The sequence below is a fragment of the Coregonus clupeaformis genome, chromosome 12 (genome assembly GCF_020615455.1).
Source record: "Coregonus clupeaformis isolate EN_2021a chromosome 12, ASM2061545v1, whole genome shotgun sequence".
NCBI lineage: Eukaryota > Metazoa > Chordata > Actinopteri > Salmoniformes > Salmonidae > Coregonus > Coregonus clupeaformis.
The window spans coordinates 4,986,953-5,010,483 of record NC_059203.1 but is presented as its reverse complement, the minus strand read 5'-3'; the positions used below and the strand labels follow the sequence as shown (position 1 = coordinate 5,010,483).

Genomic DNA, 23,531 nt, shown 5'->3' with positions numbered 1-23,531 from the left:
ATATTCACATTATACACATAAAAATGCACCAGAACATTAAGATGAAATTTATTTTGAATTTTGTTCCAGCAATACGGAGCATTAACACTAAAAGCTCGGTGGAGTCTCTAGGAACCTCAGGAGTTAACAGGAACCTCAGGAGTTAATAGGAACCTCAGGAGTTAACAGGAACCTCATGAGTTAACAGGAACCTCAGGAGTTAACAGGAACCTCAGGAGTTAACAGGAACCCCAGGAGTTAACAGGAACCTCAGGAGTTAACAGGAACCTTGGAAGTTAACATGAACCTCAGGAGTTAACAGGAACCTCAGGAGTCTCTAGGAACCTCAGGAGTTAACAGGAACCTCATGAGTCTCTAGGAACCTCCGGAGTTAACAGGAACCTCAGGAGTTAACAGGAACCTCAGGAGTCTCTAGGAACCTCAGGAGTTAACAGGAACCTCAGGAGTTAACAGGAACCTCAGGAGTTAACAGGAACCTCAGGAGTTAACAGGAACCTCAGGAGTCTCTAGGAACCTCAGGAGTTAACAGGAACCTCAGGAGTCTCTAGGAACCTCAGGAGTCTCTAGGAACCTCAGGAGTTAACAGGAACCTCAGGAGTCTCTAGGAACCTCAGAAGTTAACAGGAACCTCAGGAGTCTCTAGGAACCTCAGGAGTTAACAGGAACCTCAGGAGTTAACAGGAACCTCAGGAGTTAACAGGAACCTCAGGAGTCTCTAGGAACCTCAGGAGTTAACAGGAACCTCAGGAGTCTCTAGGAACCTCAGAAGTTAACAGGAACCTCATGAGTCTCTAGGAACCTCAGGAGTTAACATGAACCTCAGGAGTTAACAGGAACCTCAGGAGTTAACAGGAACCTCAGGAGTTAACAGGAACCTCAGGAGTCTCTAGGAACCTCAGGAGTTAACAGGAACCTCAGGAGTTAACAGGAACCTCATGAGTTAACAGGAACCTCAGGAGTTAACAGGAACCTCAGGAGTTAACAGGAACCTCAGGAGTTAACAGGAACCTCAGGAGTTAACAGGAACCTCAGGAGTTAACAGGAACCTCAGGAGTCTCTAGGAACCTCAGGAGTTAACAGGAACCTCAGGAGTTAACAGGAACCCCAGGATTCTCTAGGAACCTCAGGAGTTAACAGGAACCTCAGGAGTCTCTAGGAACCTCAGGAGTTAACATGAACCTCAGGAGTTAACAGGAACCTCAGGAGTCTCTAGGAACCTCAGGAGTTAACAGGAACCTCAGGAGTTAACAGGAACCCCAGGAGTCTCTAGGAACCTCAGGAGTTAACAGGAACCTCAGGAGTCTCTAGGAACCTCAGGAGTTAACAGGAACCTCAGGAGTTAACAGGAACCTCAGGAGTTAACAGGAACCTCAGGAGTTAACAGGAACCTCAGGAGTCTCTAGGAACCTCAGGAGTTAACAGGAACCTCATGAGTCTCTAGGAACCTCAGGAGTTAACAGGAACCTCAGGAGTTAACAGGAACCTCAGGAGTCTCTAGGAACCTCAGGAGTTAACAGGAACCTCAGGAGTTAACAGGAACCTCAGGAGTTAACAGGAACCTCAGGAGTTAACAGGAACCTCAGGAGTTAACAGGAACCTCAGGAGTTAACAGGAACCTCAGGAGTTAACAGGAACCTCAGGAGTTAACAGGAACCTCAGGAGTTAACAGGAACCTCAGGAGTTAACCAATCCTGTGAACGGGTTAGACAACTCAGGAGTCTATACTTCAACAGCAAAGTTAGATAAGACAGAAGTTTATGAAGTAGGGCCTAGTAAACAGAAAGGGAGTAACGTAGAGATCTACGGGTCTTTAGTGAAGTCCAGCCAACCTTCTGATACAGGATGCAGTGATGAGTATCAAAACTGTCCCCTGTAACAAAACGAAGGGCACTATGGTAGACGGCATCCAAAGGGTTATGAGTAGTAGCAGCTGCACTTTGATAAATAATAATCCATAATCAGGAACAGATCAAAAGGTTGACTGAATATTCTGCTTCCTACTGCTTAGGCACAATCTGTTTCTGTAGAAAAAGCCAACTTTAAATCTTAGCTTCTTAACCCGCTAATATATATGTTTTTGAAAACGTAAAAATCATATCAACCCAAATGCCTAAGTATTTATATGCGGGATGTGACCCTATTGTGCTGGCACAAGGTACCCTCAAGACTGGCACCATGCTGGGTTAACGATCTGAGAATCCCTAACCTGTAGTCTGTCATCATTAGAAACATCCTCCGCTTGGCTAGCATAGTCTGTCATCATTAGAAACATCCTCCGCTTGGCTAGCATAGTCTGTCATCATTAGAAACATCCTCCGATTGGCTAGCATAGTCTGTCATCATTAGAAACATCATCCGCTTGGCTAGCATAGTCTGTCATCATTAGAAACATCCTCCGCTTGGCTAGCATAGTCTGTCATCATTAGAAACATCCTCCGCTTGGCTAGCATAGTCTGTCATCATTAGAAACATCCTCCGCTTGGCTAGCATAGTCTGTCATCATTAGAAACATCCTCCGCTTGGCTAGCATAGTCTGTCATCATTAGAAACATCCTCCGCTTGGCTAGCATAGTCTGTCATCTGGGCCCAGGCTGGCCAAGGCATTGCTCTGGGACTGAACATACCTTCGATGACATCAAAGGGTTTGAGCTTGTGTCTGTGACTGTCTACCTACTTGAGCAGAATAAACAGGGGTGTAGGGAATGCCATGGGAGGATCCATGGGGGTCTGAATGTTAAACTAACAACAACATCATCATGGGCATGTAACTTCAATCAGCTCCGTGAATCTAGCGTTTCTCAGGAGTCTAAGGAATTAACATACTAAGCTGCTATGCACCCAGGGCTTCTGATGATTACCCACCTGACTCCAGCCTGTCTGAGAGAGAGAGAGAGAGAGAGAGAGAGAGAGAGAGAGAGAGAGAGAGAGAGAGAGAGAGACACACAGAGAGAGAGAGAGAGAGAGAGAGAGAGAGAGAGGGAGAGAGAGAGAGAGAGAGAGAGAGAGAGAGAGAGAGAGAGAGAGAGAGAGAGAGAGAGAGAGGGGAGAGAGAGAGAGAGAGAGACACAGAGAGAGAGAGGGGGAGAGAGAGAGAGAGAGAGAGAGAGAGAGAGAGAGAGAGAGAGAGAGAGAGACGGAAGAGAGAGAGATAGAGAGAGAGAGAGAGAGAGAGAGAGAGAGAGAGATGGAGAAAGAAAGAGAGAGATGGAGACAGAGACAGAAAGAGAGAGATGGAGACAGAGACAGAAAGAGAGAGATGGAGACAGAAAGAGAGAGATGGAGACAGAGACAGAAAGAGAGAGATGGAGACAGAGACAGAAAGAGAGAGACAGAGACAGAAAGAGAGAGATGGAGACAGAGACAGAAAGAGAGAGATGGAGACAGAGAGAGCAGACTACCAACCTCTAACAGGTTGTTTACATTTACATTTTAGTCATGTAGCAGACGCTCTTATCCAGACTTACAGGAGCAATTAGGGTTAAGTGCCTTGTTCAAGGGCACGTCAACAGAATTTTCACCTAGTCAGCTCAGGGATTCGAACCAGCAACCTTTCGGTTACTGGCCCAACCTCTTAACTGCTAGGCTACCTGCCGCCAGTCAGCAAGGCCTTTATATATTTCTCTAGACAACCAGTATGTGTCCCAACTATCACCCTATTCACTATGCTTTATAGTGAACCACCACCCTACGGGCCCTGGTCAAAAAGAGTGCACTACACAGGGAATAAAGTGCGTGTAAAGTACTTAAGTAAAAATACTTTGAAGTACTACTTTTACTCCACTATATTCCTAAAGAAAATAATGTACTTTGTACTCCATACATTTTCCCTGACACGCAAAAGTACTCGTTACATTTCGAATGTTTAGCAGGACAGCAAAATTGTCAATTTTCACGCACTTATAAAGAGAAAATCCCTCGTCGTCCCTACTGCATCTGATCTGGTGGACTCACTAAACACAAATGCTTTGATAATGTTGAACCTTAATCAATGTAAAGGTCCTATCATCCAGTGGTGCTTCTCCAGACAGAGAGAGAAGCTCTGTGAAGTGAAAACATCATCAAAACATGTAGAGGTTGATTTCTTAAATTATCTCATCATGTCTTCAAAAGACCTAAACTTCAAAACAGTTACTACATTTCCATTCAGCCTGTTCTTAGAGGAAGTACTTAGTATAACTCACCAGATACTTGATGGAAAAATATCAAAAGATGCATTTGAACATCACAATGGAAGTTCCCCCCACAGTGCTCTGGGTGATTGTGTTACCACAGGGTGATGGAGCTGAGAGAGAGAACAGTGTCTCTGAACCAGGGTGATGGAGCTGAGAGAGAGAACAGTGTCTCTGAACCAGGGTGATGGAGCTGAGAGAGAGAACAGTGTCTCTGAACCAGGGTGATGGAGCTGAGAGAGAGAACAGTGTCTCTGAACCAGGGTGATGGAGCTGAGAGAGAGAACAGTGTCTCTGAACCAGGGTGATGGAGCTGAGAGAGAGAACAGTGTCTCTGAACCAGGATGATGGAGCTGAGAGAGAGAACAGTGTCTCTGAAACAGGGTGATGGAGTTGAGAGAGACAACAGTGAGAGAACAGTGTCTGAACCAGGGTGATGGAGCTGAGAGAGAACAGAGAGAGAACAGTGTCTCTGAACCAGGGTGATGGAGCTGAGAGTGACAACAGTGTCTCTGAACCAGGGTGATGGAGCTGAGAGACAACAGAGAGAGAACAGTGTCTCTGAACCAGGGTGATGGAGCTGAGAGAGAGAACAGTGTCTCTGAACCAGGGTGATGGAGCTGAGAGAGAGAACAGTGTCTCTGAACCAGGGTGATGGAGCTGAGAGAGAGAACAGTGTCTCTGAACCAGGGTGATGGAGCTGAGAGAGAGAACAGTGTCTCTGAACCAGGGTGATGGAGCTGAGAGAGAGAACAGTGTCTCTGAACCAGGGTGATGGAGCTGAGAGAGAGAACAGTGTCTCTGAACCAGGGTGATGGAGCTGAGAGAGAGAACAGTGTCTCTGAACCAGGATGATGGAGCTGAGAGAGAGAACAGTGTCTCTGAAACAGGGTGATGGAGTTGAGAGAGACAACAGTGAGAGAACAGTGTCTGAACCAGGGTGATGGAGCTGAGAGAGAACAGAGAGAGAACAGTGTCTCTGAACCAGGGTGATGGAGCTGAGAGTGACAACAGTGTCTCTGAACCAGGGTGATGGAGCTGAGAGACAACAGAGAGAGAACAGTGTCTCTGAACCAGGGTGTTCCAGTTTCCAGTTCCACACCACAGATTTAAGCTGTGATCACACAGTGTTTTCCCTAATGGCACCCTATCTACCTTTACAGGTTACCTCTCTGATGTGTCTGACTAGTTCCTGTGGTTTCTGCTCCAGAGTATACAGACATCACATCACCAAGGTTACAGCACCGTCCGCTGCATCCAGCTCTTCCTTGGGACCGGAGTCTTCCAGGTTATAATGATTACACGAGAGAAGGGTCTGTTTGCTGCTCTACCTCCTGCTATGTGTCAATCCATGCATAGTCAGAACCCTGTGGTATCAGACGACAAGAAAGCTGTTTTATACCATTTCTCAATATGATAAAATGATCTTCCTATTAGACATTGTTAGTGAGGGGAAACATTGACATGACTTCATGCAGGATGTCATTGAGGTGGAGTGTCCTCTTTCGTTACCCTATCTACGTACCTTGCGTCCCACCTCGTTGTTGTGGAGGTTCATTAAGGTCCTGGCGTTCTGTTTGATCTCTCTCGCGTCTACGAAGACCTTAGAGAACCCCAGGCCGTAGCTCACGTCAGCCGAGCAGCCTCCCCACTTCCAGCCCTCGTCCTGGCTGTAGGTCCCCTGCTTGTCCTTATCACAGCCGCAGTCAGACAGGCTCCCCTGGGTACACGCTGCTGTGAAGGAATGGGCCACACCTGCCGCGATGATGGCATAGGTGAAGGCAGCCTCCTTACTACCTGGGAGAGAAGAGAGAGGATTTGACTGAAGGGAATTTGTTTTTATATATAAATATATAAATATATAACAGCAATGAGATATATAAAGAAAGAACATTTGGAATCAGAATCGCTGACAACAAGACCCTCTGTCAAGCTTCCTCACATACCTGACATAGCTTGTTCAAACCAAATCAGAAAATGTGCGAGTCAAGCCAAGTTTAGTTCATTTATCACGGCTGCTTTAAACAGATTAACGACGGTAGGGGGGTGAGGGGCATGGGGGGAAGGAGAGGAGGGCAGGGAAAGGGGGAGAGGAGGAGAGGAGAGGAGGGCAGGGAAGGGGGGAGAGGAGAGAAGGGGAGGGAAAGGGGGAGGGGAGGAAAACAGGGAGACAAATGCACATGAAGGACTCTGAGTGTTGTGAGGTTACAGATCTCTGCAAGAGACAAAACCTAAACTTAGTTTACTATGCAGAAGAGATAATGACAACCTCAGAGGGCTTGCTAGATGTATTACAAACCTCAGAGGGCTTGCTAGATGTATTACAAACCTCAAAGGGCTTGCTAGATGGATTACAAACCTCACAGGGCTTGCTAGATGTATTACAACCCTCAGAGGGCTTGCTAGATGTATTACAAACCTCAGAGGGCTTGCTAGATGTATTACAAACCTCAGAGGGCTTGCTAGATGTATTACAAACCTCACAGGGCTTGCTAGATGTATTACAAACCTCAGAGGGCTTGCTAGATGTATTACAAACCTCAGAGGGCTTGCTAGATGTATTACAAACCTCACAGGGCTTGCTAGATGTATTACAAACCTCACAGGGCTTGCTCGATGCTAGATGACAGAGGAATCATTAGTCCAGCCAGGCAGCCACCACCAGTTTCAGGACAGACAGACGGAGTACCAGCCCTGTCTCTCACCAGGTCAGCCCTGTCTCTCACCAGGTCAACCCTGTCTCTCACCAGGTCAGCCCTGTCTCTCACCAGGTCAACACTGTCTCTCACCAGGTCAACCCTGTCTCTCACCAGGTCAACCCTGTCTCTCACCAGGTCAACCCTGTCTCTCACCAGGTCAACCCTGTCTCTCACCAGGTCAACCCTGTCTCTCACCAGGTCAGCCCTGTCTCTCACCAGGTCAACACTGTCTCTCACCAGGTCAACCCTGTCTCTCACCAGGTCAACCCTGTCTCTCACCAGGTCAACACTGTCTCTCACCAGGTCAACACTGTCTCTCACCAGGTCAACCCTGTCTCTCACCAGGTCAACCTCCAGGTCAACCCTGTCTCTCACCAGGTCAACCCTGTCTCTCACCAGGTCAACCCTGTCTCTCACCAGGTCAACCCTGTCTCTCACCAGGTCAACCTCCAGGTCAACCCTGTCTCTCACCAGGTCAACCCTGTCTCTCACCAGGTCAACCCTGTCTCTCACCAGGTCAACCCTGTCTCTCACCAGGTCAACCTCCAGGTCAACCCTGTCTCTCACCAGGTCAACCCTGTCTCTCACCAGGTCAACCCTGTCTCTCACCAGGTCAGCCCTGTCTCTCACCAGGTCAACCTCCAGGTCAACACCGTCTCTCACCAGGTCAACCTCCAGGTCAACACCGTCTCTCACCAGGTCAACCCTGTCTCTCACCAGGTCAACACTGTCTCCCACCAGGTCAACACTGTCTCTCACCAGGTCAGCCCTGTCTCTCACCAGGTCAACCCTGTCTCTCACCAGGTCAACCCTGTCTCTCACCAGGTCAACCCTGTCTCTCACCAGGTCAACCCTGTCTCTCACCAGGTCAACCCTGTCTCTCACCAGGTCAGCCCTGTCTCTCACCAGGTCAACACTGTCTCTCACCAGGTCAACCCTGTCTCTCACCAGGTCAACCCTGTCTCTCACCAGGTCAACACTGTCTCTCACCAGGTCAACACTGTCTCTCACCAGGTCAACCCTGTCTCTCACCAGGTCAACCTCCAGGTCAACCCTGTCTCTCACCAGGTCAACCCTGTCTCTCACCAGGTCAACCCTGTCTCTCACCAGGTCAACCTCCAGGTCAACCCTGTCTCTCACCAGGTCAACCCTGTCTCTCACCAGGTCAACCCTGTCTCTCACCAGGTCAACCCTGTCTCTCACCAGGTCAACCCTGTCTCTCACCAGGTCAACCTCCAGGTCAACCCTGTCTCTCACCAGGTCAGCCCTGTCTCTCACCAGGTCAACCCTGTCTCTCACCAGGTCAGCCCTGTCTCTCACCAGGTCAGCCCTGTCTCTCACCAGGTCAGCCCTGTCTCTCACCAGGTCAACCCTGTCTCTCACCAGGTCAACCCTGTCTCTCACCAGGTCAACCCTGTCTCTCACCAGGTCAGCCCTGTCTCTCACCAGGTCAACACTGTCTCTCACCAGGTCAACACTGTCTCTCACCAGGTCAACCCTGTCTCTCACCAGGTCAACACTGTCTCTCACCAGGTCAACCCTGTCTCTCACCAGGTCAGCCCTGTCTCTCACCAGGTCAACCCTGTCTCTCACCAGGTCAACACTGTCTCTCACCAGGTCAACCCTGTCTCTCACCAGGTCAACCCTGTCTCTCACCAGGTCAACCCTGTCTCTCACCAGGTCAACCCTGTCTCTTTTACCAGGTCAACACTGTCTCTCACCAGGTCAGCCCTGTCTCTCACCAGGTCAACCCTGTCTCTCACCAGGTCAACACTGTCTCTCACCAGGTCAACCCTGTCTCTCACCAGGTCAACCCTGTCTCTCACCAGGTCAACCCTGTCTCTCACCAGGTCAACCCTGTCTCTCACCAGGTCAACACTGTCTCTCACCAGGTCAACACCGTCTCTCACCAGGTCAACCCAAGAAGGTCTAGTCCATGTATTGCAGCACTACAATGGCCAGAGGTGTATGTAACGGTGCACCCAGAGGGAGAGATCGTGTTGTAATGTTTAGACATCTGGCCTGCAGCCCAGCTCCTGCCATTCAGCTAGCAGCTCCTTGAGGTGAGCCTGAGGGCTGAGAGGCATGCAGACCCTCCCTAGATGGACCGCCTGATACCACACCATTACACCCCACACTAATACAGTACCACAAGTTTCTGATCAGACCACGGTTCTGTTCTGATACCACAGAGTTCTGATACCATAGGGTTCTGATAACACATAGTTCTGATAACACATAGTTCTGATCTGATAACACATAGTTCTGATAACACATATTTCTGATACCATTTACATTACATTTTAGTCATTTAGCAGAAGCTCTTATCCAGAGCGACTTACAGTTATATATTTTTTCTTTTTTTTCATACCCCCCGTGGGAATCGAACCAACAACAACTGAGCTACATCTCTGCCGGTCATTCCCTCCCCTACCTTGGACGACGCTGGGCCAATTGTGCACCGCCCCATGGGTCTCCCGGTCGCGACCGGCTATGACAGAGCCTGGATTCGAACCAGGATCTCTAGTGGCACAGCTAGCACTGCTATGCAGTGCCTTAGACCACTGCGCCACTCGGGAGGATACCACAGAGTTCTGATACCAAAGGGTTCTGATACCACAGGGTTCTGATACCACAGGGTTCTGTTCTGATAACACATAGTTCTGATAACACATAGTTCTGATACCACAGGGTTCTGTTCTGATACCACAGGGTTCTGATACCACAGAGTTCTGATACCACAGGGTTCTGATACCACAGGGTTCTGTTCTGATACCACAGAGTTCTGATACCACAGGGTTCTGTTCTGATACCACAGAGTTCTGATACCACAGGGTTATGATACCACAGGGTTCTGTTCTGATACCACAGTGTTCTGATACCACAGGGTTCTGTTCTGATACCACAGGGTTCTGTTCTGATACCACAGGGTTCTGTTCTGATACCACAGGGTTCTGATACCACAGGGTTATGTTCTGATACCACAGAGTTCTGATACCACAGAGTTCTGATACCACAGAGTTCTGATATCACAGGGTTCTGTTCTGATACCACAGAGTTCTGATACCACAGGGTTATGTTCTGATACCACAGAGTTCTGATACCACAGAGTTCTGATATCACAGGGTTATGTTCTGATACCACAGAGTTCTGATACCACAGAGTTCTGATATCACAGGGTTCTGTTCTGATACCACAGAGTTCTGATATCACAGGGTTCTGATATCACAGGGTTCTGTTCTGATACCACAGAGTTCTGATATCACTGGGTTATGTTCTGATACCACAGAGTTCTGATACCACAGAGTTCTGATATCACAGAGTTCTGTTCTGATACCACAGAGTTCTGATACCACAGAGTTCTGATATCACAGGGTTCTGTTCTGATACCACAGAGTTCTGATATCACAGGGTTCTGTTCTGATACCACAGAGTTCTGATACCACAGAGTTCTGAAACCACAGAGTTCTGATACCACAGAGTTCTGATACCATAGGTTTTTGTTACAACAGGGTGTGGTCTATATACAATTGAAAATAAAATACACAGGAACTGAAAACACTGATGAGCTTGTCAGTGATAGTACGATACAGTAATCTAATCACATCCGATCAGGACAAATCTCAGTTGATTTGAAGACAGTCTGTGAATGCTATAGCCTCTGTAGTTTCAGAGTCCTGTCATCATCATCATCAGTATTGATCAGCAGTGTTACTGGCTTGCCTGGTCAACTCTCCACACGATCAATCATTTACACCTTAACCCTACAACACTGTGACCCTACAACCAAGGAAACAGACCCTGTATTCCAAATCAACCCCTAGCCCCCCTATACACTAAGAAAATAGGGTTATTTACATTTACATTACATTTTAGTCATTTAGCAGACGCTCTTATCCAGAGCGACTTACAGTTAGTGTATAAATATATATATATATATATTTTTATACTGGCCCCCCATGGGAATCGAACCCACAACCCTGGCGTTGCAAACACCTTGCTGTATCAACTGAGCTACATCCCTGCCAGCCATTCCCTCCCCTACCCTGGACGACGCTGGGCCAATTGTGCGCCGCCCATGAGTCTCCCGGTCGCGGCCGGCTGCGACAGAGCCTGGATTCGAACCAGGATCTCTAGTGACACAGTTAGCACTGCGATGCAGTGCCTTAGACCACTGCGCCACTCAGGAGTATTTGGGAAGGTTGATGGTTCTATGAGGAACCATAATGACTCAAAGAACCATTAAAGCCCTTCAATGGTTCTTTGCCGTTCACAAAATGGTTATTTGATATTTTAGTGATAATTAAAATGTAGGGGCGGCGGTGGATTTGAATATTTTGGGGCGTGGTTTGCTCACAGCTCTATTTGTGCAACCGTGAGTGAGAGAGTCATTCCAGTTTAATTAATGGTTGTGTTATGCTATTAAATATGACTATGGCCAATGACGGTGTCTTGTGAAAGACTCACATTTGGCCTTGAGTCAATTTGAGAACTGATCTCTAAATCAGTGATTTTTCCCAGGGACCTTCAGCCATTCCAGATCTAGAACACGTGATTTTTCCCAGGGACCTTCAGCCATTCCAGATCTAGAACTGTTATGTGGGCAGCTTGTCTCTCCCTTTTCTGTTTCCCTTCCTCCTTGTTTTGTCCCCTCTTTTTCTGTTGTATCTGTATGTGTGTTTGTCCCCTTTATGTGGGTGTGTCTGGAGTGGATCAGGGGGCGTGCTCAGGATCTGCCTCTCCTGTGCAGCTGCGGGTTGTTTCCAGTGATTCCTGCCTACGCAGCTGCATCCTATTCTCTCATCAACCTGCACTACTTATTCCTGGGCATGGCTCTCCACCGGCGCCAGATCGTTGTTCTTACCAGAGCGGTAACTTGGCTCACCAGTAAAGTTATTTTGTCTTTGTCTTCAGCCTGGCTCTCCACTCTCCTTAACCTGTCGTTTGTTTTGTCTTTAGTTTCGGACATATCTCCCAACCTGCCTGCCTTCCTGCCTGTCGTTCTGCCTGCCTGCCTGCCTGCCTGCCTCAGCCTCTCCTTCCTCCGGAGCCGACTAGCCCACTCTGTTCCTTTACTTCAGTTGTTTTTGGACTAAGACAATTTTAACTTTGATTAAATATTTTTGTTTCTTCCACTCCCTTTGTCGTGTTGTTTCTCTGAGTGCTGGGTTGAACCATAGCCTAACAGAACGATCTGGCCATGGACCCAACAGAGAAACAGCACGGGGCAAACAAAGACAGCTTCCAACAAGCTATCCAGGCTCAAGGAACGTTGCTAGGACAGCATGACCAGTTGATTCGGACTCTTGTGGAAGATAATCATCAACTGCTGAACCAGGTGACTCAGTTAACTACACACGTCTCTAAATTGTCTGTTATCAGTTCTCCATCTCTCTCTGACCCCCAGTTTGATGCACCCCAAGTTGTTTCCTCGGACACTAGGCAGGCTTCGTTCCGTCGGGAACCCCCTGTCACGTCGCCTGAACCGTTCAATGGAGAATTGGACAAGTGCCGGGGATTTTTGCTTCAGTGTGACTTAATTTTTCGGCAGAGACCACTGTCGTTTTCTACTGATTCATCTAAGGTACATTATGTTCTGGGGCTGTTAAGAGGGAAAGCTCTGGTTTGGGCTGAGGCTGTGTGCTCAGATCAAACTTTGACTGGATTGACTTTTGCTGATTTCTCTGCTAAATTGAAGACTGTTTTTGACCATCCTGACCATGTGGGTAATTCCTCCAAGATACTTTTTAATTTGAGGCAGGGTTCTAACAGTGTGGCAGAGTACTCTATTGAGTTCTGGACGTTGGCAGCGGACTCCAAGTGGAACAATGTGGCACTTCAAGGAGCATTTCTAAACGGTTTGAATGAAGCCATTAAGGATGAACTGGCTGCTCGTGATGAGCCACATGATTTACATTCTCTCGTTTCCCTGTCCATCAAGCTAGACAATCGGTTGCGGGAGAGGCGTCGGGAGAGAGGCGATCGGCCACATCTAGGAGGACGAGTTCCCCAGCCTTCAACCACTCGAGTCTCGCCTCTCGGGAGTCGGCAGCTTCTTGTTCCTGATTCCATCCCGAGCACAGAGGAGGAACCTATGCAAGTGGGTCGAGCTCGACTACCTCCAGCAGAGCGGCAACGGCGCCTCCAGGCGGGTGAGTGCCTGTACTGTGGAGACGCCACACACATTCTGGCTACATGCCCTAAGCGGCCAAAAGACAAGGCTCGCTCGTAACGGTGGGTCTACTTGCGAGCCCAGAGTTAGATCCTGAACCCATCATTCCCCGATTACAAGTACCTGTAACTTTACGTTTCCAGAGTCATTCCCTGCCACTCTCAGCTCTCATAGACTCAGGTGCAGAAGATAACTTTATTAGCCACCAGTTCGTTACACAAGCTCGTATCCCCATGGAGCCACTACCTACCCCCATTCGGGTCACAGCCCTTGATGGGCGCCTCCTCGCGGAGATAACTCATCAAACCACCCCCGTTTCCCTAGTGATTTCTGGCAATCATTGTGAAAGCATTCAGCTAAGAGTTATGTCTGGCTCAGCTACCTCCCTAATCCTTGGCTTCCCCTGGTTGGCTCTTCACAACCCACAAATTGATTGGACACGTCACACCATTCTCAGTTGGAGCACTAACTGCCATTCCGAGTGCCTGAGGTCAGCGGTTCCCCCCACTAAGTGTAACCCAACTCCTCCCTCAGCTCCTCTTGATCTGTCATCTGTCCCCAAAGAATACCATGACTTAGCGGAGGTTTTCAGTAAGGACAAGGCTCTGTCTCTACCACCACATAGGCCTTATGATTGCCCTATTGAACTGCTTCCTGGTGCTCCCTTGCCCTCTAGTCGGTTATACAATCTGTCCCGACCGGAAAGAGAGGCAATGGAGCAGTACATTGGTGATTCTCTGGTCTCGGGCATAATCCGTCCCTCGTCGTCTCCTTTGGGTGCAGGTTTCTTTTTCGTGGAAAAGAAGGACAAGTCGTTACGCCCCTGTATCGATTTCAGGGGTTTAAACAACATAACTGTTAAAAACAAGTATCCCCTTCCACTCATCAACTCAGCTTTTGAACCTCTGCATGGCGCCACAGTGTTTTCCAAGCTCGACCTCAGGAATGCTTATCACCTTGTCCGAATCCGAAAGGGAGATGAGTGGAAAACCGCTTTCAACACTCCACTGGGACATTTTGAGTATTTGGTCATGCCCTTTGGGCTTTCAAATGCCCCTGCGGTTTTCCAAGCCATGGTGAACGATGTTCTTAGGGATTTTTTGAACCGTTTTGTCTTTGTATACCTGGATGATATTCTTGTTTTTTCCAAGTCACCCGAGGAGCATGAGTCACACGTCCGTCAAGTCCTTCAACGGCTCTTGGAGAACAAGCTGTACGTCAAAGCAGAGAAGTGTGAGTTCCACAAACAGTCTACATCGTTCCTTGGATTCATAATTGAGAGCGGGCAGGTGAAGGCGGACCCCGAGAAGATCCGGGCAGTGACGGAATGGCCCACACCCACCACCCGTAAGCAACTTCAACGATTTTTGGGCTTTGCTAACTTCTACCGTAGATTCATTAAGGGTTTTAGTAGAGTGGTGGCACCCCTTACAAGACTCACATCTCCTAAAGTCCCTTTTCGGTGGTCCCCTGAGGCGGAGCAGGCGGTAGGGGTTTTGAAGGAACTGTTTTCCACCTCCCCCGTGTTGATACACCCCAATACCTCTCTGCAGTTTGTTGTGGAGGTGGACGCGTCGGACTCAGGTGTGGGAGCAGTCCTCTCCCAGCGCTCCCCCCACTGACCAAAAGCTTCACCCCTGTGCTTTTTTCTCCAAGAAATTGTCACCCACAGAACGGAATTACGACGTTGGAAACCGGGAACTGCTGGCGGTCAAGCTTGCACTGGAAGAATGGCGGCACTGGCTGGATGGAGCTGAACTGCCGTTTGTGGTCTGGACTGACCACAAAAACTTGGCTTACATCCAAGCCACTAAGAGACTCAACTCACGCCAAGCCAGATGGGCCCTGTTTTTTTGTAGGTTTAACTTTATTCTTACATACAGACCGGGGTCAAGAAATGTTAAACCAGATGCTTTGTCCCGCCAGTTTGCTGACCCTTCGGAGACCAGCGAGCCTGAGGCAGTCCTGCCTTCCTCATGCGTCGTGGCGGCTGTTCAGTGGGAGATCGAGTCTCTTGTGAAGACTGCACTTGCCACGGACCCGGGACCGGGTGATGGACCTCCCAACCTACTCTTTGTTCCCGAGACGGTCCGGTCTCAGGTGTTGCAGTGGATTCACACCTCCCGTTTTGCTGGTCACCCTGGGATGAGACGCACGTTGACGCTGCTTAGGAGACATTTTTGGTGGCCTTCAATGGAAACTGACGTTCGGGCTTTTGTGGCAGCCTGTTCAACCTGTGCTCGGGGCAAAGCCTCCCATCAGTCCCCGTCGGGGCTGCTGCTACCCCTCCCAGTTCCCAGCCGTCCCTGGTCCCACATTGCCATGGATTTTGTCACCGGCCTACCCAAGTCTGAAGGTAATGATACTATACTTACCATTGTGGACAGATTCTCTAAATCTGTCCACTATATAGCATTACCAAAATTACCGTCTGCCAGTGAGACAGCGGACCTCCTAGTCCAACATGTATTCCGTCCCCATGGAATACCTGTGGACATCGTATCTGATAGAGGCCCACAGTTTACTTCCCCGTGTTTGGAAGGTTTTCTGTTCTGCTTTGGGTGCTTCCGTTAGTCTGTCCTCAGGGTTTCATCCCCAGACCAACGGTCAAACAGAAAGAGCCAACCAAAACCTCGAAGCAACCCTTCGTTGTGTGGCTGCTCAACATCCATCATCCTGGGCCAAACATCTGCCCTGGATAGAGTACGCCCACAACTCCCTCACCGCCTCTGCCACCGGTCTTTCACCCTTCGAGGTTACCATGGGTTATCAACCCCCTCTGTTTCCTGCTCAGGAGAAGGAATTGGCTGTTCCTTCGGTTCAGGAGAACCTCCGCCGCTGCCAGAGAGTGTGGAGCGACGCTCGGGAAGCATTGCTTCGGACCACCGACAGGAACAAGACAACAGCGGATAGGAGCAGGACTCCCGCACCTGTGTTTCATCCTGGTCAAGAGGTTTGGCTGTCATCTAAGAACGTACCTCTTCGTACCAAATCACGCAAGCTGTCTCCTCGGTACCTGGGTCCGTTTGTGGTGGAGTCCATCATTAACCCCGCTGCGGTTCGTTTGAAGTTGCCTTCAGCCATGAAGATACACCCTACTTTCCACGTCTCCCAACTGAAACCTGTGTCCTCCAGCCTTTTGTGTCCGCCGGCTGATCCACCTCCACCTGTTCGCCTCATTGACGACCATCCGGCCTACACCGTCAGTAGGCTCCTGGACTCTCGGAGGCGGGGTAGGGGTCTCCAATACCTAGTCGATTGGGAAGGTTATGGACCAGAGGAGAGGTCTTGGGTCCCTAAGCGTTTTGTGTTGGATCCTCAGCTGATCACGGACTTCCATCACGACAACCCTGACAGGCCTGGTGGGTCGCCAGGTGGCGACCATTGAGGGGGGTACTGTTATGTGGGCAGCTTGTCTCTCCCTTTTCTGTTTCCCTTCCTCCTTGTTTTGTTCCCTCTTTTTCTGTTGTATCTGTATGTGTGTTTGTCCCCTTTATGTGGGTGTGTCTGGAGTGGATCAGGGGCGTGCTCAGGATCTGCCTCTCCTGTGCAGCTGCGGGTTGTTTCCAGTGATTCCTGCCTACGCAGCTGCATCCTATTCTCTCATCAACCTGCACTACTTATTCCTGGGCATGGCTCTCCACCGGCGCCAGATCGTTGTTCTTACCAGAGCGGTAACTTGGCTCACCAGTAAAGTTATTTTGTCTTTGTCTTCAGCCTGGCTCTCCACTCTCCTTAACCTGTCGTTTGTTTTGTCTTTAGTTTCGGACATATCTCCCAACCTGCCTGCCTTCCTGCCTGTCGTTCTGCCTGCCTGCCTGCCTGCCTGCCTCAGCCTCTCCTTCCTCCGGAGCCGACTAGCCCACTCTGTTCCTTTACTTCAGTTGTTTTTGGACTAAGACAATTTTAACTTTGATTAAATATTTTTGTTTCTTCCACTCCCTTTGTCGTGTTGTTTCTCTGAGTGCTGGGTTGAACCATAGCCTAACAAGAACACCTGATTCAACCGTGAAATTAACACAATAATGAAACCTGCGGAATTTTAACGATATAGAATGGCTAACCAGAAAATAGAACCCTGTTCGGTTCTTCAAAAGGTTCTTTCTAGAACCTTGAGATTGAGAAAGTTTCTTTATAGAACCATTAAAAAGGGTTCTATAAAGCCCCAAAAAGGGTTTTAATCATAGCAGAGCCCTTATTTGGTGCTATATAGAACATTTAATTAATGGTTCTTTATAGAACCGTAGGAAACGCTTATTTACAGCACAATAAAGGTTCCATTTAGAACATTATGAGCATGGTTCTTTATAGAACCTTCATTAAAAGGTTCTATATACAGCAGTACTAAAAAGGGTCCCGCTGTGCTTACAAGCCAAAGAACCCTTATTTGGAACTATATAGAACCATTTGTTTTTAGTGTGTGTATAACACCCTAACCCTTGTAACCCAGAGCAGAGGCAGTGAGAACGGTTAACTAGTTTACGCTGGTTAATCGTGACCAATCATGTCTGGTCACCTGCAGGTGAGAGGATGTACTTTTTGTCAGAAAACGTCATTGTAGGAAATGTACACCGTGTTTCTGTGTCTACATCAGTAGATTATATATGTTCTCTCTGCCAGCGTTATGAGTTTGACAGTTCTGGACCGATAGCTACAGGTATGCAGCACATTGCACACTGAAATACCGACAGGGCAATCAACTGAAACGTTTTTAAATATAATGTCGAGTGCAGTGAGGTCTTATCATGCAAAGCCTGCCTCTCATCAGGTAGATCTAGTAAACTTTAGATCTTAAACAGCTAGATATACACGGACTGTACAAAACATTAGGAACACCTGCTCTTTCCATGACATAGACTGACCAGGTGAATTCAGGTGAAAGATATGATCCCTTATTGATGTCACTTGTTAAATCCAATTCAATCGGTGTAGATGAAAGGAGAGGAGACAGGTTAAAGAAGGATTTTTAAGCCTTGAGACAATTGAGACATGGATTGTGTATGTGTGCCATTTAGAGGGTGAATGGGCAAGACAAAAGATTTAAGTGACTTTGAACGGGGTATGGTAGTAGGTGCCAGGCATACCGGTTTGAGTGTGTCAAGAACTGCAACGCTGCAATTTTTTTTCCACGCTCAACAGTTTCCCGTGTGTATCAACAATGGTCCACCATCCAAAGGACATCCAGCCAACGGCAGACCAGTGGTGGAAAACGGGTCATTGATGAAAGTGGACAAAGGAGGCAGACACTAATTATGCAGAGCAACAGACGGGCTACAGTTTGTCAACTGACAGTCCAGTACAACATTGGTTCCCAAAGACCCATAAAAGAATGCACAACTCGTCGTACGTTGACACGAACGGGCTATGGCAGCCGACGATCTTACAGAGTTCCACTTCTTTCAGCAAAAAAACAAGAAACTGCTGTTACAGTGGGCTAAGGAACGAAAACACTGGACACTGGAGAATTGGAAAAACATTTCCTGGTTTGATGAATCCTGGTCCCTGCTGTTACGTGCTGATGGGAAGACTAGAGCATGGAGAAACCACAAGAGAACATGCATCCATCATGCCGTATGCCAACATTACAGGCTGGTGGTGCCAATCAGATGTATCCCTTCATGGTAGCAGTGTATCCAGGATAATGCCCCGTGCCACAACGCTAGGATTGTCATGAAATCAGCTTACAGCAGGGGCCTGCCCAGTCACCAGATCTCAATCTAATTAAGCATCTGTGGGATGAGATGAAATTAGCTATTCGGAGTAGAGATCCACTACCAGCCAACTTGACAGAACTGTGGGAAGCATTGGAGTCAACATGGGCCAGCATCCCTGTGGGAAGCATTGGAGTCAACATGGGCCAGCATCCCTGTGGGAAGCATTGGAGTCAACATGGGCCAGCATCCCTGTGGGAAGCATTGGAGTCAACATGGGCCAGCATCCCTGTGGGAAGCGTTGGAGTCAACATGGGCCAGCATCCCTGTGGAATGCTTTCGACACCTTGTAGAGTCCATGCCCCGGAGAATTGAGGCAGTTCTGAGGGCAAACGGGAGTGCAACTCAACATTAGGAAGGTGTTCCTAATGTTTTGTACACTCAGTGTATCTAATTAACTTTAGATCTCAAACAGGTCTTAACCTCTAAGGATCGGACCCTTTTTTTCAATTTACACCTAAAATGACATCCCCAAATCTAACTGCCTGTAGCTCAGGACCTGAAGCAAGGATATGCATATTATTGATACCATTTGAAAGGAAACACTTTGAAGTTTGTGGAAATGTGAAATGAATGTAGGAGAATATAACACATTAGATCTGGCTGGAGATGCTTCCTTCTCACTCCACTGGCTCCCAGAGCGAGGCACAATGAAGGTTGTTCGGGTGGACGGCATTTAGCGTAGTGACGCACCTTTCCATTTCCATTTCCTTCATTTAGCCGTGCTCTACCAACTGAGCGACACGGGACCTTTCCCCCAGGACAGTAGATATGGCTAGGCAAAACCTTGTTTTCGTTCAAACTCTATATTTTTCCTCTCTCACAACACAAGCAGTGGGGTGCCATCTGTTGGGAAGAACAACTGCGGATCCAGACTTTAAAATCTGTAGTAGACAAACCGGTTTAAAATCTATAGGTCTACCTAACAGTCAAGTGAGTATTATTAACAGCAGTCAGACTAAGCAATTGTCAAATGTATTTTAACAAATGAGAAGACAATCAGTAATATGAACATTGTATTGTGAAAAGCATTTGCTCTTTATGAATATGTACTGCAATGTGTATTGCAAAACACTGTTTAAATTGGGTGAAACAGTGACTGTATGATTTTGTGTGTTGTACTAAGTCAATTGAAAATGTGCTTAGAGATTTGTAACTGCATTTTTGATGATCTGTTTTGAATTTTGTACTAAGAGTTATGAACATTTACCACATACTTGCACAAAAGCGATTGAAACAAAAAAGTAGTCTGAAAACAATTGAACTTGAACACATTATTTAAATATGAATCCAACCATTACTCCATATACCAACATCATACTATAGAAAGAATAGCCTACATTTGATTGTAAATGTAATCCATAAACATGCCAATCAAAGGGGAAATCTGCAGTTGCAACATCCATTTCTGGACTTATAAATAATTGATATGTACCCATTGGTTGTTGAAGAATATAACTGATAAATGCCCCATGAGCTGAGTCCAGCTGTCATACCTCATCAGAACCCAAATAGAAGCTTGTTTACTCCAATGTTTGGAAACAAAGTAAATGTAAAGCCTCAAAACACATTAAAACATTTAGATATAATCTAAGGCCCCGCCCACCCACCTACCAGCATCCTCCCCACCCACCTACCAGCATCCTCCCCACCCACCTACCAGCATCCTCCCCACCCACCTACCAGCATCCTCCCCACCCACCTACCAGCATCCTCCCCACCCACCTACCAGCATCCTCCCCACCCACCTACCAGCATCCTCCACACCCACCTACCAGCAAAAAAAACTATCAAAGAAATGCATACAAAGATAAACCCAACCCATTCCCCCTCAGTCCCCACCCACCCACCAGCATCCCCCTCAGTCCCCGCCCACCCACCAGCATCCCCCTCAGTCCCCACCCACCCACCAGCATCCTCCCTTCCCACCCGGAAAATATGCCTCCCACCCAGCCTGCCTGCCTGTCTGCCTGCCGGCCCGGGCTGGGTCCAGACAGAAGAGAGCACGGTCTGATTGGAGCGGTCATATCAAACCAATTGGCATCATGAGCAGGAAAACGCGCTGCTGGAGTTTCCACATGTTTCTCTGCTTGGGAATAGTGTATTTGAAAATAGGGTGAGTAGCTAGCATGCACATTGTGCCTGATGGTGCATGTTGAGACCTGATAGCGTGGAATTAGGGACGAGAGCATCCCTCCTAGCCCGCCCCTCCCCTCCTAGCCCACCCCTCCCCTCCTAGCCCACCCCTCCTAACCCGCCCCTCCCCTCCTAACCCGCCCCACCCCTCCTAGCCCGCCCCTCCCCTCCTAGCCCACCCCTCCTAACCCGCCCCTCCCCTCCTAACCCGCCTCCCCTCCTAGCCCGCCCCCTCCTCCCTAGCCCACCCCTCCTAGCCTGCCCCTCCCTTCCTAGCCCACCCCTCCCTAGCCCGCCCCTCCTCCCTAGCCCACCCCTCCCTAGCCCGCCCTCCCCCTCCTAGCCCGCCCCTCCCCTCCTAGCCCGCCCCTCCCCTCCCTAGCCCACCCCTCCCTAGCCCGCCCCTCCCCTCCTAGCCCACCCCTCCTAGCCCGCCCCTCCCCTCCTAGCCCACCCCTCCTAGCCCGCCCCTCCCCTCCTAGCCCACCGCTCCTAGCCCGCCCCTCCCCTCCTAGCCTGCCCCTCCCCTCCTAGCCCACCCCTCCTAGCCCGCCCCTCCCTCCCTAGCCCGCCCCTTCCCTCCTAGCCCACCCCTCCCTAGCCCGCCCCTCCCCTCATAGCCCACCCCTCCCACCCTGCCCCACCCCCTCCTAGCCCACCCCACCCCCTCCTAGCCCACCCCACCCCCTCCTAGCCCACCCCACCCCTCCTAGCCCACCCCTCCCTAGCCCGCCCCTCCTAGCCCGCCCCTCCCCTCCTAGCCCACCCCTCCCACCCTGCCCCACCCCTCCTAGCCCACCCCTCCTAGCCCACCCCTCCCTAGCCCGCCCCGCCCCTCCTAGCCCACCCCTAGCCCGCCCCGCCCCTCCTAGCCCACCCCTCCCACCCTGCCCCACCCCTCCCTAGCCCGCCCCGCCCCTCCTAGCCCACCCCCTAGCCCGCCCCGCCCCTCCTAGCCCACCCTCCCTAGCCCACCCCTCCCTAGCCCGCCCCGCCCCTCCTAGCCCACCCCACCCCTCCCTAGCCCGCCCCGCCCTCCCAGCCCACCCCTCCTAGCCCGCCCCGCCCCTCCTAGCCCACCCCTCCTAGCCCGCCCCGCCCCTCCTAGCCCGCCCCGCCCTCCTAGCCCACCCCTCCTAGCCCGCCCCGCCCCGCCCTCCTAGCCCACCCCTCCTAGCCCGCCCCACACCTCCTAGCCCGTTTTAATTTGACTAATGCCATATGATGGTCATGGTCAAACTTAACTAAAGTGAAAGGGGACATTTAGCTATAACACTTTAGTGCAATAGAAGGAAGAACATTTCTGAGCACTTGGCAAATAAATTGGGAGCAGAGTGCTGTCAATTTGGCAGGTGTATCCTAATAATATCGATTTAATCACTGTAAGTGGTGAAACTGAAATGATTGTAACATACCCACTTTCAGCTCTTTTCCAAATACAGTCCTCTCTCCCAGGGCAGAACAGTTCCACCGTCCGTTTTTAAACTGGAACTGACACTCATTGATGCCCATCTGAGCTCCTTCTCCGATCGCTATGATGGCGTCGGGGCGGCTCTGGCAGATCGTCCGCTGTCGGGGAGCTAGACCCGGGATCTTGTTACAGATTATCCTCGCGCCTAATGCCAGCACGGACGGAAAACCCCTGGGAATTGTATTAGTCCAAATAATTAGCAATGCGTTGGGATACTTGTCATCAATATGGTTTAAAAACATTTGGACATTGTGGAGAATGATAATCATGCGAGTACATTGACATTTTAGAGGGACTATGAATCATAAATACATTACAACACAAAACCATTCAACATATTTTAAATCAGAGTTATTCTTGGTCATGTTTCGTTCTCTGTTTCATGTCAACTCTATTTAAGGCTATAATATAAATCCCGCTGTGCAGTACAGGACAGTAGGTTAATACATGTCTATTAGGGCTAATAGCTCATTGACTCAGGTGTCACAATTAATGGCACAATGAAATAAGAAACGAGTCTAATACTATTTCGTTTACAATAAATTATGAAGGTATTATTTCCTGCCCACATGTCTCATATGATCTGTGTTCATAGCTATCCACTGACAACATGCCCAGCTCTCGTCCCTAATTCCACGCTATCAGGTCTCAACATGCATAATCAGGCACAATGTGCATGCTAGCTACTCACCCTATTTTCAAATACACTATTCCCAAGCAGAGAAACATGTGGAAACTCCAGCAGCGCGTTTTCCTGCTCATGATGCCAATTGGTTTGATATGACCGCTACAATTAGACCGTGCTCTCTTCTGTCTGGACCCAGCCCGGGCCGGCAGGCAGACAGGCAGGCAGGCGGGAACTCCAGGTAAACTTATTGGCGACAGAAAGAAAAAACTCCGGGGGACAAATGAAAGTTCCTCTGCAAACGAGTCGGAAATATCCTGGGGTATATCTGGAGTTGTGTGCGTCGCATTGATCGGCCTGTCTCCGGTACCTTCAGAGAAAGAGAGATCTAACAGATCTGAGTGCTCGCCTGCAGGGCAGATGGTATCTATCTCTGCTATCTATCTGGGCGTGTTCCTAACACATGCAGCAGAAGAAGCTCACTGACTCCAGCACTGAGACAGACACACGGCAGGCAGCAGTTACCTGTCCGAAACAATGCCACCGAT

General features: G+C 49.2%; 1 protein-coding gene across 1 annotated transcript in view; it reads right to left on the bottom strand.

The window, feature by feature from the left end:
• The window catches only part of LOC121578504 (protein Wnt-7a-like), a 38,056-nt gene extending 14,936 nt beyond the window's left edge, over nt 1-23,120 (bottom strand). Inside the window, exons 1-3 of the mRNA XM_041892868.1 lie at nt 23,050-23,120; nt 22,303-22,529; nt 5,695-5,966 (exon numbers count right to left, since the gene is read on the bottom strand). Coding sequence (XP_041748802.1) covers nt 5,695-5,966; nt 22,303-22,529; nt 23,050-23,120 — 570 coding nt within the window. The remainder of the gene's footprint in view (nt 1-5,694; nt 5,967-22,302; nt 22,530-23,049) is intronic.
• Between the last annotated feature and the right edge of the window lie 411 nt (nt 23,121-23,531).